The sequence below is a fragment of the Pogoniulus pusillus genome, chromosome 9 (genome assembly GCF_015220805.1).
Source record: "Pogoniulus pusillus isolate bPogPus1 chromosome 9, bPogPus1.pri, whole genome shotgun sequence".
Lineage (NCBI taxonomy): Eukaryota > Metazoa > Chordata > Aves > Piciformes > Lybiidae > Pogoniulus > Pogoniulus pusillus.
Window position 1 is genome coordinate 28908297 of NC_087272.1, and position 20418 is coordinate 28928714.

The 20418-nt window shown below is 39.3% G+C and overlaps 1 protein-coding gene across 4 annotated transcripts in view; it reads left to right on the forward strand.

The window, feature by feature from the left end:
• The window catches only part of MTUS1 (microtubule associated scaffold protein 1), a 139561-nt gene that overhangs the window by 67559 nt on the left and 51584 nt on the right, over positions 1-20418 (forward strand). The window contains exons 6-7 of one of the 4 annotated variants that reach the window (XM_064149055.1): positions 1246-1335; positions 2532-2579. In XM_064149055.1, the coding sequence (XP_064005125.1) occupies positions 1246-1335; positions 2532-2579 (138 nt within the window). Of the gene's footprint in view, positions 1-1245; positions 1336-2531; positions 2580-7181; positions 7213-13497; positions 13506-14778; positions 15128-20418 lie in introns of those variants that run through there. The other 3 variants (XM_064149056.1, XM_064149052.1, XM_064149053.1) reach the window with 3 other exon arrangements.

Genomic DNA, 20418 nt, shown 5'->3' on the forward strand with positions numbered 1-20418 from the left:
TACTTTGGTTCTGGTTCCTAGTTGAGCTAGAAAACCTTGATTGGCATACAGTTCTTTTCCATTTAACCCACAAACAACAGTTGACAACCTTATATCTGATCAACTTCAGACATAGTGGGAGCACATAAATAACTTTACTGTCTGTGTCTCCTTAATCATACTTATAATCAGCTTGCTGCTGCCCACCTTTGTGGTAAACTGTTTGAGGTAATTGGATAAACCTAATTAAACACTATGCTCCCTTTTAGGATTAGGTTTTAAGCTGGTATCTGACATAGTTGGAAAAAAAAATAGGAGATGCCTGCCAAATGTCATGCTATAATGACATACTTTTAAATGGTAAACTGTTAAAAGCAGCAGAATTTGCTGAAAACTGTAAATCACTTGGAAACAAACACAAATTGTACGTCTGTCTGACAAGCTGATGCTTTCTGTTGGGGTCCAACACTTTGCTCAGTATCTTCAGTGACCTGGGCACTAGAAATGTGCCCCTCACCTCTGTGTTTCTTAGACTACTCTGTTGAATTTTGGGGACTTTTTGGTTCAAGAAGGTTGTTCTGAAACTGGAGACTTAAGAAAATGGTTAAGGTTTGTAACCACATAACCTGTGAAGAGAAGTTGAGGGAGTTGAAGTTGTGTTGTCAGGCAAAAAGATGAAAGGGGAGATGTTGTGGCAGACTGCAGTAACTTGCAAAGGACAGCTACAAAGGCAATGGTGTCAAAGTCTTCTCAGTCACATCAGATAAAATGGCAATGGAAAAATACCTGTGAATTGTGGAGTGGGAGATGCAGCATTGCGCAGTGGAGCTGTAAAGCCTCCCTTACTGAAGGCTTCCAAGGCTTGACTAGACAAAAGCACGGTTAGCTGATCTCATCTTGTTAGTGCCTCTGCTCTGAGTGGGAGGCTGGGTTGCTGGCCTCTGGAGGTCTCTTTCAGACTGTTTTCATAGCAGTCATATTTACTGCTGTGTTGAGACTTGGTGTAATTTGATCTTAGTGCTGAAGTGGAATTTTTACCTGTGTTTTCTAATGCTTAGAAGCTTTATTAAAAATCACCTTTTTATGTCTTCCAATATGAGTTCTGGTGAAGCAAAGCTGTTTAAACATAGCCTACGTAAGGGGGTCTCTTACTGTATTTGAGTAGATTTGTGTGTCTTGTACTTGGCAATTAAAGACGTATAATATTACATTTTTAAAGTTGACATTATTCTACTTTCAAACCTGATCTTAAGTTTCTGTTTCTAGGAGCCAAGGCCAGGGCCACTTCACAGAACCAGTGCACACCAAAAGCAGCTGGGCCACTGCTCTCTGCAAGGAAAGTCAGTGACACTAGAGGTAAGCAGCTGTTGTGTCAAGCAGTTTTTTCCCTCGTGTTCTTGAATTCCTCTCTCTTCAAAGAGCAGCTATGCTTTATGAATTCAGAGTAATGGAGAAAGAGTAGACTGGATATCTCATTGCAGTTCGTAGTATTTGAGACTCTGTGAAGTGTTATTTATGTTGGCTTTATCTTAGGGGAGGGGGTCAAAATTCAGGGCATTCATTTTCCACTATCTGCTTGAAAGTTGCATCCCGTGAGGGCTCAGACTGCTTTATAATGTCTGTTAAGTGAAGCTTTGTCACCTGTTTATAAGATACACTTGCAGGGCAACTCAGACTAGATTTCTCAGGTTTGTGTTTAGTTTCAGCAAGACTCTTGTGCAAGCTTGCTGATCGGCTTTGGCTACTGAGGATGATATTTACTTCACTTTGCTTACTTTAACTTCCAATTAAAACTGTCAATTTCCTCTGAGGGAAACAAAATAATAGATGTGAATCCTCAGGTGTACTTTGGGAGGCAAAATTTTCACTTTGGGGTCAAGACTGCATTTGCATGGCTGAGGTGAAGTAAACACGTACAGTTGTGTGCAAAGCCGGATTATTTCCTACTGATACACCTGCTGTAGAATCCCATGCTCTGTGAAGCCTGAAGGAAGCTGATAGGTGTGTCAACAGACCTTTTATAGACATTAGTGCATTACTTTTCCACTTCCACTCCTCAAGAGTGCCAGTTTAATAGTCTTCAGAATAATGAAGTTCTTGGGTCACTTTTCATGTGGCCTAAAAAAAAATACAGTAAGGATAAATGAACCTTTGCAGTGCCTCCATTTATGTCTAACTTGATTGATAGCACATTTGAAAATGCTGTTCACTTATATTTCCTGGACCATACTGGTGGAAAAAAATTACTATGATGCCATTATAGATGTTTGGGTGCTTTAATTATCTGTAATTGTTTATAAATGAGTAAAAAAAAAGCTGCTGCATGGCGTAACTGAAGTGTAGTCACTGTAATGGAAAGAGAAGAATAAATGCTTGGCTTATTGGACATTCATCGTGAACTTTCTAAATAATTTAAGCTTGTAGTGCTAATTTTTACTGCTGAACATACCATCAGCCAATGGAAAAAGAAACTGATAGTTGAGGCACTTGTGTGTTCTGGCTTGAACTGTAATTCTCTTTTATTTTTCCACTTTCTTTTCTGGATGTTGTAGGTAGCCCTAGAAGAAATAGACAGCAAAGCCTGTCTTGTTTGAGTTCTGGTGAGTTTTCTGAATGTGGTTTTTAGTTTTCTGCAATGCATCTTAAATTAGGACTACACATGATACTGCTTCTTTTTCTTGAAGGAACAGTTTGGTGACAGGTGATTCCATAAAGTATTACTGATTCCCATGCCAAGGATATGCTGAAGAGGCTTGGCTTTTTTTTTTCCCCCCTCTACTTACTGTCTTCTGCAACTCCTTTCTTAGAATATGCAGTCTGTGCTGTCGCTCTCTGTTTCCAGTGAAGCATAAGGTGGTAATAATTGTAACCAAATAAAGTATGGCAATGAAACTTGGATGTAGTTTTTGTTGTTTAGTTTGGTTGTTTAAGTGAGGTAAATGATCAAAGCTATTGTGTCCTGGCTTTAACAAATATAAGTAGAAGAGTCATGCAGAGTAACAGGTTTTTCTGGAAGGTTTGTGGTAAATTTCCTGTTGGTGTGAGCTATTTCTGTAGCACTACAGACGATACTTGAGTAAGAAGTTGAAATTATCTGAGCTTGTTCTATGTGTCAGCTTGTAGGACAGGGGGAGGAATTGCAGTTGATTAAGTGGCAGATGGTGTTCCAAAATCTGGCAGTTTTAAGGACTTCATATTGGGCTTGGTTTTGGTGTCCGGTCAGGACACCTGGTGTTAGTTTCTCTCTGCCAGGAGTCAGAAGTCTTCAAACGATGTTTCTACTTGCAGCAACTTCCAAGTCTTTTCAAGAGAGCTGGCAGCCTAAATTAGTTTCCCAAGCACCAGCGTGTATTTGCTGAATTAAAAGCTGCTTGTAATTAATTATTCATTGAAAGGCCCTTTTTGAAAGATACTGAAGATCCCTGGAAAGCCCTGTGAGCTCTGAGTGAATAGCAGATGTCTTTCTGAAAGCAGTGCTGTAGTTAAGCAGATGTTATGAATTTGAGTCTGGATTTATTGGGTAGATTAGTTGTGACCTGTAACTCTGGTACTGTGGCAGTATGTTTTTAATTTCCTGTAGTCATAATGTGAGTATTTTATTCTCCTGGGTGTCAAATGCCTACATATTAATCATGACTGAGTACATTGCTTGATTATCTCCATTTAAGAACCAGACTTTCTGTCATACAGTAAGCATTGTGACTTTGCACAAAGTGCTTGTTCTGGTGGTTTGTTGCTTGTATTGGTACTTGACCAAACCATTGTTAGTTTAGGTATAACCTGACACTAAACTTCATGAGCTCTTGCGTGCTCTGTTACGTAAGTGCAAAGAATACAGCCAGCAACATAATGTGTTGGACTAACTCAGTCAAGGAAACTCATGCTAAAGTTGAGTTTTTTTGGGCTAGGAACAGAATATGAAATTCCTTTTCCACTTGCTTGTGATTAGCCTTTCCCCCATAAACTTACCTTGGCACTTTCTCTCTATTTTCCATATAGGAAAACAATTACTGGTATCTTTTTTTGTGATTTCATCTTTTCAACATCGTAAAGTCTGTAGCTACATGGTCTTGAAGTGCTTTTATGGCATCAAATATCATAGTATCATAGTATCATCAGGGTTGGATATAATACAACTATAAATTCTAAATTTGCTGTAATTACAGGATCACAGAATATTAGGGGCTGGAAGGGACCGAAGGAGATCATTCAGTCCAACCCCCCTGCCAGAGCAGGACAATACTGTCTAACACAGATCACAGAGGAACACATCCAGACAGGCCTTGAAAGGCTCCAGAGGAGGAGACTCCTCAACCTGTCTGGGAAGCCCATTCCAGTGCTCTGTGACTCTTTACTGCAAGTTCTGTGATTCTTTAGCAAAAGCTCTTCAGCCTCATACTTCCTTCAGCTGAATAGCTGTTTCAATTTTCAGTCTTCATAAGCCTGAATTGTTTCTTGTACTGAGTCAGCTTCCAAAACTGGATGAGACTTTCAAGTTAATACATTTCTAACTTGTACATGGCATTATTATTGCTTCCTTTTTGTGAATGCAAAGCTTTCTGATAGAATGTTTTGGGGTTTTTAAGAAAGACTTTTTCTGTCTTCACAATTGCAGATAGTTCATGCTGAATAAAAATGTTGTGTGGCTTCTTGGATGTTCTGCAGTACAATGACTTATATTTTAAGAGAAGACAAATGATCTTTTCTGAAATGAACTGAAATAATGCCAGCTGGTACCATGTAGAATGAGGCTCACTGTCTTTTTTTCTTTTTAGTGGCCTGGATATTATACTGAAGCTTTTGTTTTAGTGATTTTTGGTTAGTGTAAAGCTTCTGTTCTTTTCTTTCAGTGCGATAGTTAACTCTACAGTTTTCTAGCCTTATTCAGTGGGGAGTTGTAACTCCATTTCTGTTTCTTGCCCGTGTGCTCCATCTGAAGTCAGGAATAATTTGTGGCAGGACTCTGATTACAGGCATTAATTAAGTGTCTAGCTCAGCTGTTAATGTCGCTTTTCACATTACTTCAAGGATGGTAAAATAGAAGGCATTTCTAGGCTATTATCTCTGTTCCCTGCTCTTTATCCATTTTCCATTCACTGCATCATTATTTTAAAAGCCAGAATCTGCTTGACAAGTTAAGGCACAGCATACTGTTAGTATCCCTGTACAACTGGAGAGACTTATGTATTTGCAGCTGTTCATTCCTTGTTTATGTTAAAACACAAGGCTCCTTTCTGTGAATTCTGTATTTCTTGTGGGTGATACTCCAGTGGATCAAATCATTTCCACAAATTCTGCAATGTGTTGCTATTGCTTCAGCACTAGCTTCAAAGTTAAGGCAAAATTAACTTCTTGGGCACAGTGTGCTTATTGTCCTTCTTAACTTGCTAATTTCAATGGAGAAAGTGCTTGTGTACTTACTGTGATGTTTTATTGTAAGTATGACTAATAATACTGCCTTGGTGAGCTTTAAGTTTGAACTATATGCAAAACTGCCTATAAAAATGCACAAGGTTTGTGCTCTTTGCTTTGTTTCTCCAATCCGCTCTGTAGAAAACAAGTGACCTACTTCTAATACCTGGGCAGTATGTTGCAGTGCAGTGTGCATATGCAGTGGATACTCACATCTCGCATTGCTGGTACTGGCTGAGGGTTAAGCATAATTTCAAGTACAGTAAGCCAAACAAGAGCCAGTCTCTCCCTTGGTAGCTCCAAAGGGAAAGCTACCACCTTAGGAATTAAGCTTGGACATTTTAATTAGAAAGCTGTATGCTGTAGTGTAATCTGAATTAACAAATTAGCCTTTGCTAATCACGATTTCAGTCAATCATAGAACAAAGACAGGACAATTTGGAAGCTCACCTGAGTTAGAAATGTCAGGAAGAAGTGTTCTTCGACTGTTAGTTCTAGCATAGATCATAAAACTCATATCACAGTATCATCAGGGTTGGAAGAGACCTCACAGATCATCAAGTCCAACCCTTTACCACAGAGCTCAAGGCTAGACCATGGCACCAAGTGCCACGTCCAATCCTGCCTTGAACAGCCCCAGGGACGGCGACTCCACCACCTCCCCGGGCAGCCCATTCCAGTGTCCAATGACTCTCTCAGGGAAGAACTTTCTCCTCACCTCCAGCCTAAATTTCCCCTGGCTCAGCCTGAGGCTGTGTCCTCTTGTTCTGGTGCTGGCCACCTGAGAGAAGAGAGCAACCTCCTCCTGGCCACAACCACCCCTCAGGTAGTTGTAGACAGCAATAAGGTCACCCCTGAGCCTCCTCCAGGCTAAACAATCCCACCTCTCTCAGCCTCTCCTCGTAGGGCTTGTGCTCAAGCTAGTAACATGCAAAAAACCAGCAAATTGCTTCTGTCTCACGACTTGGAGATTTATTCTTTGGCTTTTATTTTAGGACAGTTATGTTATACAGCATAAAAAGTGTATTAAAATGTTACCAGGATTGTTGCTAGAGAATATAGACAGAACTTGTTTGTTTCTCTTGAGTATCCACCATTGCAAGTGCAAGGTTATTAAATGCAAGATTATTTTTCTTCCATTCAGGCAACTGTTCATTCACATTAAAAAAGAATCATAGGTCTTAGACTGCCTTTAAAGAAAAAAACAAAACAAAACCAAAAACCAAACAACCAAACTCACAATCTCAAACTCCCAGCAATTCTGATAAAGAATATGTGTTGCAGAGCTCTGTTACAGTTTTCAAACAAACAGTATTCCAATGTTGTCTATGTAATTTTGTTTGATGTATCAGTTTGTTTATTTTCTGTTTAAAAATAATTCTCTGCTAGTCTGTGAGTTTTTCCCCATCAAGTAAATCTTCTGTTGTTGCACCAACTCCGCTTTTCTTTCAGCGTGTTCTAATACTGTGCTTTGCAACTGATGGGAAATAAATTCCCTCAAGAATCATGCAGGAAACAGTTTAATGGGTAAATATCTTAAATATTTCAAGGCTTTTTCCTTGCTCTGCACTGGGATGAACTAGATATCTTCTGCAGGGAAGTTTAAAACCAGGAGGAGAACTTTGCTTCTTAACAGCTAATGGTTTGTCCAGTGCTTAAAGCGCTTTGAGTGGAGAAAAGCAGTGTTTTCAGTGTTTGTTGAGACTGAGCCAAACAGAGAGGATTTTGATCCAGGTATTCCACATGGCAGGAGGTTCTCTGACTAGTTCTAATCAGGTGTTTCAGTATAGGTGTGTCGAGGCTGAATTTGCAGTCTCTCCTGTGAAGGACTTCAGCTTTTGGTTTGTCAGTCTTTGCCTCTAGTCTTTCTCTTCTAAGTGGAGCTTCATGTAGCTAAATGTTCTAAATATTGGAAATTCTAGGAGCTGAATAGCTTAAATTAGGTGATTGCTTTTTGCTTTACACTTCCAAAAAAGGAAACAAAAAGATCAGACTTAAACTATCTTTTTTGCAGATATTGTACTGTGCATTGGACTAAAAAGCCATATATAGTATGGTTTTTAACCTGTTTTGCCCTCTATATAAATTATGAGGACACTTTGAACTACTGCCCATGTGATCTAGCCTTAGAGTATCTTCAGGCCAATAAGAAATGGTCTTCTAAACAGACAGCAAAGCTGTATGAGTGGTGTAGATATTGCATGTGAGCCATCTATAGACGCATTTGTATGCAAATAAACACAGAATTAATCTAAATCTGTGTGAATTTGAGTTTCTTATAGAACACATTTGTTAGGGAGATACAAAGATTTTTATTTTGAAGAGTTAACTTTTAAAACCCAATAGCTGTTACTTTTCTAGCATTACCAACTAAAGTATAGTACAGCAGTTGAATCTCAGGATGTAATTCCTTGGGTTAGGACTTCTGTGCTCCATGGATATTTGAAGTAAATGGCTGTTGTTCATGTTCAGAGAATGTCACCCTAAACTCTGAAGCACTGAGTGTTTTCCCCGAGGTAGTATGTTTATCAGGGTAGAGAATGGGATGCAAAAAACTGAGACATATGACAACAGTCTCAATGTGTTCTGTATTGGTCCCTTCGGCTATCAAGTATGTATATCAGTTTCTTTACATGCATGTTCTAGTGCTCTTCCCAAACCTGATCTTCTGAAAACTAACACTTTTGGGTAAGTTGTCTGTTGTTTTATGCTGAAAATCACCGCTGCTGCCTGTGCCTGTGTTGTTTAACCTGGTTGAACACACAGCTGTTCATTCACTCCCCCACATTGGGATGGAGGAGAGAATTGGAGAAAAGATAAAATTCATGGGTTGAGGTACAGACGGTTTACCAGGACAGAAAGGGAAAGGAAAATTATAATAATGATAAAGGAATATAAAAACTAAGCAATACACAGTGCAGTTGCTCACTGCCCACTAATGGATGCTCTGCTGGTCCCTGAGATTCCCAGCCAACTCTCTTCTGTTTCTTTATTTTTTCTGTTGTTCATCAAGGCATTCTGTGGTATGGAATATCCCTTTGCCCAGTTTGAGTCAGGTGTTCTGGCTGTGTTTTCTCCCAGCTTCATGGGCATCTCCAGCTTCCTCACTGATAGCGCAGTATGAAAAGCTTACTTTAAGCACCAATCAGCAACAACTAAAGCATGACTGTATTATCAATGTTGCTCTTAGAGTAAATCCAAAATACAGCACTCTGCCACCTATTAGAAAGAAAAATAAGTCTATCCCAGCCAAAACATGGACAGCTTTCAATAGATATCTTTAGAAAACACAGTGAATGTTGAAACCTCAAGACTTGCTATAGAGTATATTCAAATGGTGGTATTCTGATGTCAGTTTCTCAAATGAGCAGAATGAAAAAGTTGAGTGTGTGCTTGTTTGTTTTTACAGCCCCAGCAATGAGCACTGGATGTGGGTCCTATCAGTTTTCCTGTAGTGCCAGAGCATCATTCATTAAGGCCTTTTGTAGCATAAGCCAAATGGTTTTCACACTTGTTAGACATGTTTCTTCTGCTAATGCTTTTAAGGAAGGATCTGTTTTCTGGATTGTAAGTTGCGTATTTCAGAGATGCTTATTATTATTTAGTTCCAGACTTCTGTGAGAAATTCACTTTTCAGCTCTACACAGACACATTCCAAACTCTTGGTGACATAAAAGCATGCTGAGTTTCTACAGAGGGAATGTTTGTAGTTCACTTTTGTGGTGTTTTTTTTCTGATGTTGGGTGGAATGTCTGTAGTTTTCTTCCATGGTGTTTATTTTGATGTTTCACAGTAACAAGCCACACTGGAGAAGAACACAGAGCTGAGATTTTCTCACACTTGTCTAAATACTGAGTAGATAATCTTCTGCATGAGTAGAGTGGGCAGCTTAAATGGACATCCACAGATTGTATCAGTTCAGTCGATGGGATGCTTAAAGAAAACTTCCCAGTGTTGAGAGCTGGAGTTCAAGGCTTTTCTAACATGAAAGTCTGTCCTAATGGCTTGAAATTACAGACTGCATTGTTAGAATTAGGCAGAGGCTTTATTCTGTTCTGTCTGAATTGTAAAATGTCTACATTATCATGATTTCATAACATTAGAAGGACAGTAAGTTTTTGCTAAGACTTGAGAATTTTGACCAGTAGCAAACAATTTTCATTTTATTATTCCCAACTGAGTTGCTGTGTGCAATGCCAAATTGTATGTTGCCTTCTTTAGAACGCTATTCTAGTACTTGGGTCTTTCTTTACTTGTTTTTCACCCCTTTCCTCTCCAGTTAAACTTCAATATGGATCTCTCCTCAACTTCTCACGTAGGCTTTTTGGCTTGTTTTCTTCTTTAACTGTCAGGAGTCCCTTAGTTTGTGTACATTGTTTTATGTATTTGAAGTAAACAGTGGGTAAAATTGTGTGTTGTACTTGGGCTCTTCCTTAATTTTAAGGTGAGGTGTATGAGATATCTCAAAGCTGATTCTTAATGTCCCCTTACTATATAGTATATATATATACACTATATATATATATATTTTTTAATTTTAAAGTTATTCTGAAGTCCCCTGACCTGATTCTTCTGACTTCTCTAAGTCCTTTTTTTCCCCCTATATTTCTTAGGGTGTTTTTCAGCAGCTACCGTAACTACTCATAATTGCTTTCAGTGACTTTAGTTCGGGAGATGAGTTGATGTGACACTTGAAAAAACAGGGAACTGTCCCAGAGATGTGTAACTCATGGGTCATGTGTCCTAGGTGGTTAAACAGCTTAGGAGATGAATAAATATCTGCATTTTTGTCTGCATACCTGGGGCATAAAGCATATGAAGTCCACAGAGATAAGCAAGACAAATGTGTACAGGTTGTATTTGATATGCTTTGTGATTTTTTTTTAATTTTTTTTTTTTAATGAACCATTAGCATGTCTTAGGCCATACTTGTCTAAGTTGTCCATATTTACCATGTTGCTTTTCAGTAGAGGCTGTCTGGTTGTGAGGCCATAAATGAAGAGCAGTCACACTGTGCACATAAATCAGTGTTGTGTGTATAAAATAACTGAAAGGTCTGTAGGCTGTGACCTGAAGTGAAACACTTTTTTTTTCCTCCAGTCCTTGAGGCCTGAGCTCACAAGGGCTTATGCATACACCCAGCTTGTTGCTGAACAGCACAAATCCTGAGGTAGCTGGATTTTGACACTTCTGATTAGAGCTTCATATGTTTTTAAGACATTTTATCGTTATATTCATGGCATTACTCAGTTCTAGAGCAGCAGGGTGGCTTGGTTGGGTTTTTGTTTCAAAGCACTGTAGGATGTTGACTGAGGCAGTCTACTAAAAATGTCATCTTGGAAAGGACATTCCACACATGGAAAATAGATTGTTGTTCCCTTTGCTCAGAAGTTGATAATTAAATGATACTTGTAATGTTCTGTGTCTGTCCTTAATTTTCAGAGTGCAATGTAAATGCCGCCACTGTTGCTTGAGAAAGGCACACACCAGCCTGATTCCTGTAGCTGTTTGCCTGAGAATCCATTACAGCATAACCTTCTGTTTGACAGGCTGCTGAATTTATAATGATTAAAAGCTTCTGTCTACTAGAGAAATGTAAATTATTTAAGATATTTAGTTGCTGTTCTGAGACAGGAGGAGGTTTGCTTTTTAATTCAGGTAAAGATTGGAGTTTAAAATGAGTCCTGACTGCAAGCTGCATTTGGCATGGCAGCAGAAGCTGTTGTCTGCAGGAAGGTTAGCTTCTCAAATTGGAGTGCTGGCGAGAGCAAATTGGTCCCAGGGAAGTGGAGAGGGGAAGTCATTTTCCAGAAATAAAAACAAGGACACAGATGACCCTTTGGCTCTCAGTAGGCTCGAGGTTCTTGCCTCTTTCTTTCTTTCTGAGATAAAGCATGCCAGTAAAATCCATCTGCTCTGTACTGCCCATGCTGTCTTACGACATGAAGCCAGGTGCCTTCTATACAGGCATCTCAAATTTGAAGGTCTAACTTCTGATTTAGAATACTTTGCAGTGAGACACTTAACTGCGCTCTGATAGCTTTCTTAAGGATTCTTGAATGTAGAAAGAGGGACAGGGACAGTATAAACACATAAAAGTACAGCCTCATGAGTGAGAACTTAAGGTCCTACAGATGCCAGTGCCTTTTGGTCCTTTCTTGTCACATTGCTGAAGTTTCCAGGGAATGGCAGGTGTGCTAAATCTGTTAGGGTTAAAATAGGTCTAGCCCCCACTGTCAGTCTGATGATGCCATCAGGTATTGATGCATCCAGCAACTTGGACTCAATTGCATGGTCACAAACATGCTCCTTTATCATGTTGAACATAGTCTCTAGTAAGGGGCTAGTAAATAAAATCTGGCAATTCCTTTTTGTTTTCTGTCTGGGCTGTGTATAATTTTTGATTTTGTCCTATTTGTTCTGGTGTTTTCTGATGCTATTTTCTATCACCCTTATTCAGTGTCAAGATAGAAAAAGACCTCTGATCCTCCTGTAATGCATGCAATGTAGACAGTGCATTTTCTTGGTGCGCTATGTTAAGATCCCATAGCTTACATGCTGGCATTGTACCCTGCTGGCACAGGCAGTGGTAGTAATCATAGGAGTACAAACACACACATGGAGGTGCTGTTCACTTGAGCGAAGGGAATGGCACTAGCAGATGCATGGTCACCACAGCAAAGTGTACCGTGCTGTAATGCAGAGCTCTGGAAAGGCTTTTTTGGAGGCAACTCTCTGCAAGTTAAATCCCTCCTCAGGGCTGTTCTCTGCTTAAGAGATGGACAATCCTCTGGCTGGCTGCTGTCAGAGCTGTCTGTGTTGGGATCTAGAAGAAACTAACATGCATGATTTGCTTTTTTATTAGTGCTGATGGGTCTACTTCTGCATAAAGCAGATGTAGTTTAGGTTTGGGGTGTTTAACAGGATTCCACCTTGAGAAGTTAGAAAAGCATTTTCTTCCAATAAGAAATTTAGTTTATTTTTTCAAAAAGGTATTGTGACACAATAGGTATCTTTACAGCCTGTTTCTCCACTTCTCTAGTTTACAGGCTAATGAGAAATTCTTTATCTTTCTCACAGGTGATATTGCAAAGATGAGAAGTGGTGGTGGTGGTTGGGGTGTGGGGATTTTGGTGTTGGTTTGTAGGCTTGTGGTCTGGTGTTGGTGGTTTGTTGTTTTTTGTTTTTTTTTTTTTTTTTGGGGGGGTGAGATTTTTTGTTGTTTTTAACCTAATTAGACTGTTTCTGCCTTTGAGAGATCATCAGATTGGAATAATGTGAGAACACTTACTACATGGAGCAGTTCCTCCCTTGATGAGCTGTTTGGGGCAGGAGGAAGACACATACTAGTTTCTGTGGATGCCCTGGCAGGAGGATAAAACCTGGTATGGCTGGGTGTTGAATAATGTTTGAAGACTGGCTGTAGGCCTGGTCAGTAATATCAGGGTGCCTTCTTGAAGAGAGAATTTGACAAGACGTACCTAATATTTGAAGAGATGGTCTGATGAACTATGCTCCATGTGCAAGGCTCTTCTAATGTGCCTTCTGGTTTACTGCTGAGTGTGTTTCCAAGCATCATAATCCTTCAGTACAGAAAGGAGACAATGTCTTTGATAAGAGTGTTGGATTAGGGAAGGCTCTGGATCTGCAGACTGTTGGAAAGATAAATGGGCAATCATTTCTAGCACCAAAGCTCTTCAGACGTGAAGGAATAGATGAGGATTTTGTAGCAGTAATGACATGCATGCCCTGCTGTGTGCAGAGACTGCCCTGGGAACTAAACAAAAAAGCTAATTTACGGTCTTTGTGCTTATTTTGAATGGTTTTGTTACAGTACTTCAGAGTTGGTGGTACATCACTGTGTTGTGAAATATTTTGGTACGTGATCATAAAACATTCAGCAGCATTCCTCTGCAGTACGCTGTGAAGGTTGACTTGACAGGTCTAACAGTCTCAATGCTGGGCTGCAGCTCTCTTGCTCTACTTAAGCTGTATTATTAACATAACACTGCACTGGCCTGTGTGATGTTGCAGATAGGCAGAGACCAAGATTAAGGAATGAAATGCTGTTGTAGTTCTAGCTGATGTGGTAAACAACCATTAGAGAAATTTAAGTGTTATGCATTTTAAGTAAGACATGCTGTAAAAATACAGCTTTTATGGTAAAAAGAAGAAAGGCAAGACTCTGCTGGGATGAGACTTGTCAGTGTGATTATATTTACTTTGGGTTATGTCTGCTTCAGAGCAAGTTGGGTTAATGGTTTCTGCAACTGGAAAAACTGTCAGAAGAGTAGGTGCTAGAGGGCATTAGTTGTGTTTTGGTGAAATGGTCGAAGTGCAGAATCAACGGAAAATTACCTAATTTTGTTACAGTCTCCAAAAGGATAGAAAGGCTGTGGAGAGCAGCTCTTCAAGCAGCTCAAAATAAGGTCTGAGCTCTTGCTGTCTTGCTTCCTGCACAAGCTGTGAGGTGCTTGGGTGGTGTCTGTGCCTGACAAGGCAGCCACTAACTAGGTGAAGTAGTGACTGTTCTTTCACATAGTGAGGTGGTCAGTGCATGTATTTGTAGTCAGTCATAGGTGAAATAGGTGACTCTTTTTCCTGATCTTTGCTGAACAGTTAACTCCGCTCCTCTTTTATTTTCTATTTTTCATTTTAATTTTGCTAGTGGCAGCTGGAAAGGACCAACTTCTGAGCTCAGTAAGTAGTGATTAAAAATACTTTTTGAAGGAACTCCTGTACCACTGCTTGTTTGGGTGCCTTTAAAACCCATCTGGCAGAGATCTATTTTAATATGAAATTAGTGCCTACTTTGTTGCTCCTCTTCTGATGAATGGAAGCATCTGCAGCACTGAGCTGCCAAGCTAAACAGCATTTCCCTAAAGCAGATCTCAAATACTGAATTGTTCTTAAGAGAATAGATGTGCTTGTGGATTTGTAAAGACTTTAAATGTTGACATAATGTTTTCTACCAGAGTTTCTCTTGGCATTAACTGCTAGCTGATAAATCTGTTTTAATAAATTAGTTGAAAGAAACTGCTTTTAAAAAAAAAAACCACCAAACAACACCCCAAAAGGATTCTTGGAGAAGAGATCTGAAATATGCCTCCAGGACTATTGAAATCATGTCCTTAACAGTCTCCAAAGAACAATTACATGGTCTGTGACATTGCTGGATGATATATTCAGCTGGGGAGACCACCCACTTCCTCCTTCTCCCTCCTCCTCCTTTTTCTCCTTTTCTAGCTCCCAGCCCGCCGAGTCCCACAGCAGATTAAGCATCAAACTGTGATGCAATTCAGAGGCTGTTGGTTTTCCCCATCACTAAGTCGATTTTATTCAGAGGACAAGCTTTGTTTCCACAACATCTGGTGAAGAGAAGCTGCCAGCAGCATTTACACTGTGGATATCTGCTGTTGCTGGTTTTTCTTTTAGTTTTTTTGCTTGTCTGTTCGTAAGGAGTAAGAGCTAAGGAATGGAGACTTGATTATTTGTTCAAGCCTGTGTTCTTCAGCAAGAATCAGTCACTTCTGCCGGTAGTGATTTAAAGACATAGTATGTGACAGTACATGGAGGCTATTTCTTGCTTGTTTATCTTCCAACTGCGCTGAAGACATGTTATGGTCCCCAAAATTTTCCTTATCCAACATGCGTGTGCGGCTGACAGCAAAGGGGTTGCTCCGAAACATTCGTCTACCTTCTGGCTACAGGAAAAGCACTGTTATATTTCATACAGGTTTGTGGGGCTTTTATGTAATGGTTAGTGCATGCATTGAGGGAACAGCTTGTTTACTTCAGCAGTGGCTTATTTTTAGCAAATAAACATCCTACTGGGCATGAAAGTTTTGCAGTTTGATGCAGAAGTCTGACTCGATCAAAGAAGTTTCCTATTCAGAGTCTCTGTGAGCGTGTGCACTCGTTCCCAAGCTGCTTCTCTGCAAGATGGTGATTCTGTTTATGAAATGCAAATTGGAATTTGCTCTTTCCTTGCAGAACTCCAAAAATAGCATCAGGAAGTCTGTGCTATTAAATATTTATCTGATCATTTTAATGGTTATTTGCTGGAAGCAATATATATATATATATTTTTTTCTGTACCTTGACTAGGGGGAGTGGGATATGGTGGGGGGGGAAGATGGGAGGGGGGGACAGAATGGGGAGGGAAGTGGTATGCATATAGGCTATCACAGTGTGGCTTTAGGTCTGGGAGAAACATTTGAATACTTGTATGATAACAGATATCTATATCTATGTTACCTCAAAGCCATCTAATTTGCAAGTAGAACAAGCGAACTTACACTCACTTGTGCTGAACCTGAAATGTATGAAGTTGTAGAAACATTTGTGTCTAGTGTGTGGTTAACATGTCCCCCACCCCCGAAAAAACCTCCAACCAAACAAGAAAACAACCTCCCAAACAAGAAATAAAACCCCTAAACAAACAACAACATTAAAAAAAAAAAAACCACCCAAAAACTCACCACAAAATCCTCACCTGTATGTGACCTAATTTTCATCTTCAGTAGCAGGTGAAGCAAATAGAGCAAGTATGTGGAATAGGAACAAAATTCTGTTAGCTGAGCTTTGTCCCTGGACATACATGTGTCATTTTGGTGAAGGTTAGCAGTTGTTTGGTGGTTTTGTTTTGGCTAAGGTGCATGACATCTAGGGAAATGTATGGCAGCCTGTATATTAGTTACATAATCCCTTCTCTTCACTGCACTGTTCATAATTTTCTTGCATTTCGGGAGTAGCAAGGAGCTACATAAAGTAGTTTTGCAGAAGCTTTTCCTCTCAATCATTTCCTTTCTCTCTTGAACACCACCCTCTGGTTTTATTTTCTGGTGTTTAGTTCTACCAGCTTTCCTTCCTGTCTTGGCATTCTGTGTAGCAGCTTAAACCATTTGCATTGTCGTTACTTATCCTTGTCAAAGTAAATCCAGTTTCTGGGTTCGTTTATGAATATAACACAGGCTGACTATCCAAATGCAGTTGAGGATTCTGTTTGCAGCTTGCTTGCATGGCTTTAAGCTAAAGTACCTTGATGGTAAAAATTCTTATGTAAGGGCATCTTTGTGCATGTACTTCAATCTCTGGTATAGCTAACAGTATGAAATTTCCAAGTAGCACATATTCCAGGGACAAAGCCTGAAAGGGAAGGCAGGAAGACAGGTAATGGTCATCAACTGCTGCTGAAATGGGTATCATTTTTTGGGGGGAAAAAAAAAAGTGCATGTGAGTGGATCTGTCAAGGGAATTTTCCAATGGTAAGAATGCATTTGTGATATTTAGGTGGATGGTAAAGCAAAACCTGCCTGCAGGGTGCCTCTGTTAAAAACAGCATGTAAAATAAATTGCTAGCCTTGTACTCCAGTTAAGCAACACTTCACTTAAATAAGAAGTGCTGAATAGACCTTTGTGTTTTCTCTGTGCAATATGTACAGGCTAATGGTACAGCACTGAAAGCTTAGAGAGGTTATTGCCTAGTCCTCTTTCTGCTTTGCTGTCTCTGCCTTGTAGGAAGTCAGTGTGTTTGCAGAAAGCTGACCAGTGGTTAGCTAGAGCTGAGTATGCCCCAAAAGTAGGGCATCTGAAAACCAGGTCATATTCTGTAGTGGAAAGTGCAATTATGTATAGATATACTGTGGGGTTAGAAACAGTGAAATGCATCGATGCTTGTTAGTGATTATTTCAGCAACAGTAGGCCAGAAAATCACAATGTTTATTACAGTGTAAAAGGGATTTTGTGGGTTTGGTGGTTTGTGGTTGGTGGGTTTTTTTGTTTGTTGTTCGCTTATGAGGAGATTTTTGTGTCAAATGCCAGGGGCCATGTTTGGTTTTGCAGTGCCAGTACGAATATCTTTTCTTACAGTGGTTTAAGTGGCTTGGTTCCAAAATCACATAAGCATAAACTAGGCACTGCGTCAACAAATAAGGCAGAGGGTAATTGGAAAAAGGAATTTCCATCTTGACATAGGAATGTGAATATGTAGGTGTTATGTAAGTAATATCCAGTTCCAGGTTTTGTGTAGATTGTTCTTTTAATAAGCATTATCATGGATTTTATCCTTCACCTTGTATAACAGAGCATCCTTGAAATACTTATGCCAGCTCTTGAAATGTAGAGTTTTAAACTCGTCTAGAGCACAGGGCAAGCTGGATTCTTCTGTTACCATGTCCTGTCTGGGTTTTGGTACAGTAACTTGGTAAAATGAGGATGTAAGCACTATTGGGAGGAAGAGAATGGAACTTGCTCTTGAGTTTTTGTTCTGATATGGGCATATTTTGTAGTAGCCTGCCAGTTTCTTCACAGTACATAGTATAGCTGGACACAGTTGTTAACACTGGTGTTAGTCTGGATTTGTCATTGCATTTGTATTTAAATGGGTCCTTGGGCTGGAGTATGTGTGCACTGCTTATGTCTTTAACATGTGGAGCTCTGAAGGTAACTGGAGACTTCAGCCACCTTGCTACATAAACATGCAGCCTGCTTAGAGAACGCCAAATAAAAATGGGTATTTTTCTAAGATTGGAATACATCCAGAAGAAATTTGGTGTAAAATGTGAAGTGTTTCTTAACGTAAATCAGCTTGTTGTCTGATGTCTTACTTCCATTGCTGTATGCTCTACACTGTCTAGAAGTTAATTCTCCTTTTCAAAGCAGACAGACGTTGAAACATCATCTTTAGGTCACTGGAAGTGTGTATACCTGCCTTGTTAGTTGTATACAAGTGTGCTCTTCAGCAAAGCAAAACCACCAAAATGCTTCAGGAAATAGTTGACCCATCCTGTGAATTATAAATTGCGTTTGTAGCAAGTAACTGCAGCAAAAATCTGAACACTTGGCATGCATAAACAGGATTATAAGTTAAGTATGAATCAGTGTTTTTCAGTGGTGAAATACAACATGTACTACTCTTATCAAACCATGAAGAATCTTTAGCCAAGAGTGACTGAAGTGCTGTTACACTCTTCATGCATCAGTGGTGTGACAGAGTAAATCATCATCTCTGTGATTCTATATAAAATGTCAGAGAAGGACATTCTTTTGATTGATACAGAATAATAATTTTGAGTTACACTTTCTCTTGCATAAAGACAAAATTCTAGGGAAAGAACTAGTGCTGCAAATGGAGGCCAAAGCTCTTGTGCCTTTTTTCTTCAAGATTTGTGTACTGAACTGTACTGTTGCTTTTGTAGTAAACTGTCTTGTCTCAGGATTTTCACCTAGCTCTTCTTGCTGCTCTTTCTTTTCTTCCCCTAAACAAGCAGTACTCTTATCTCTCTGCTGACTTCCCTTGCTTACTAAACTTAGTTCTTCTATTACCTTGGGAATAAGCAATGTCTCAGAGGTCAACAGTAGCTGATGTCATTACAGCAATACTAACAGCAGCAAGCAATCATCACAGACCTGTTTCTTTAAGATTACAACATCCTTTTCCAATACAATTTCTTCCCCAAATAATGCTTCAGATCATATTGGGAACTATCAAATTACTTCTGTGCATCACAAAGGAATGCTCTTAAAGAATTATAAAATCCTCATGTGTTTGTTTTGCTGTTCATATGCCTTTGTATTTTTTCTCCTTTGAAGAGTAGCTAGGTACCGATGAATGTCTGACATGACAGTTCCATATAGAACTGTAGAAAGATACCCAACACAGTCAACTGTACCAAATATTCTGTAGAATATCCAAAGTCTGCTTGATAGATTTGGTACAGGATGAGTATGCTAAATATGTGTCATCAAGGGAAAAATCAGAAGAAAAGCTACCTTATCTATTCTGAGCAAAAGAAACTGAACAGCTGGAAACTATTTGTTATGAGGGATTTTAGATTTGATCATATTCCTCTTGAGACCTTGTTCTTGACTTCATCTGTTCAAGACTGGCTATTAAATGACCTGTTTGGTCTACTTGATTTCAGTCTTAAGAGATCATAGCTTCAGCAGGCATGTAGGTGATAGCTAGGTGGAGGTTCTTACTTTCAGATGCTAGGGCTCCATTATAAGTATCATTTGTACAAGGATGATCCAATTGATGCATTTACAGTGGGTGTATAAAGTGAAGGTAATTCTAGTGCTTTCCAAAGGAAGCATGGCTAGCAGAAAGAAGCTGCTAGAAAACACCCCAAATAACAACAAACCTCTCACAAAACCAAATCATCAAAACCCTTTGCAAATAATGGTTTGATTCTGGCTTTTTTTTTTTTTAAACTTAGTCATGTTTTTTTTGCAACTTAAGCTGTGCAAGTATTTAAGGAAGACAATAAATGTAGATGAGGGTTTTTGCTCAAAAAAAAAATCTTTGGAGAAAGATCTAGAGTGCTGTGAAAAGCAGAGACATGGCAGCTTTTGCATTTTTGCCTTCTCTGAGTGATTCTGGATTTTGTTTTTCTTTCACCAAAATGGAGTAATTATGTGAAGGATGCCTTAAAATATTTGTCACTGTGAAATAAATGGACTTACTGGCTCAAGGTCAACTTCACAGAAGAATAGTGAATTGGAGGGTAAATACAAAAGACCTAGCACCTTATCTCTGCTAATATCACTGCATATTCTAAGTGTGCATTTGTTCCCACTTGATATGCCTAATAGGTGAAAAGGGTCTGGCTGCAACTGCTGTTTGCTGTGAAGCAGATTGAGCTTTGAAAGTGACAGGTAAAAAACAGCGATGCATAAAAACCTTCATAGCTTTTAAATTCAAGGGTTCTCCAGCATGGTACAACTGGACTTAAACTTCTAAAAGCTGCCTCTACCAGTTTTGCAGCTTGTGCAAACAAATCTGTTATTGTAGTAGAAATGACTTGCAGTATTCAAACAAATAAAGCATTATTGCTTATTCTAAGTCCTTTTTATTTGAACTTTCTAAGGCATAAAGTGGTAGCTTTTTTCATTTGAGAAAAACAATAGCATGAAATTTCAGTGCTAGAATGCAATGTATTTGCAGCCAGTTGGCTCACTGTTTTGTGTTAGTCTCTGTTGTTGGCAAAAGAGACAAAATTCTGATGTGGGAATGGAATAGAGAG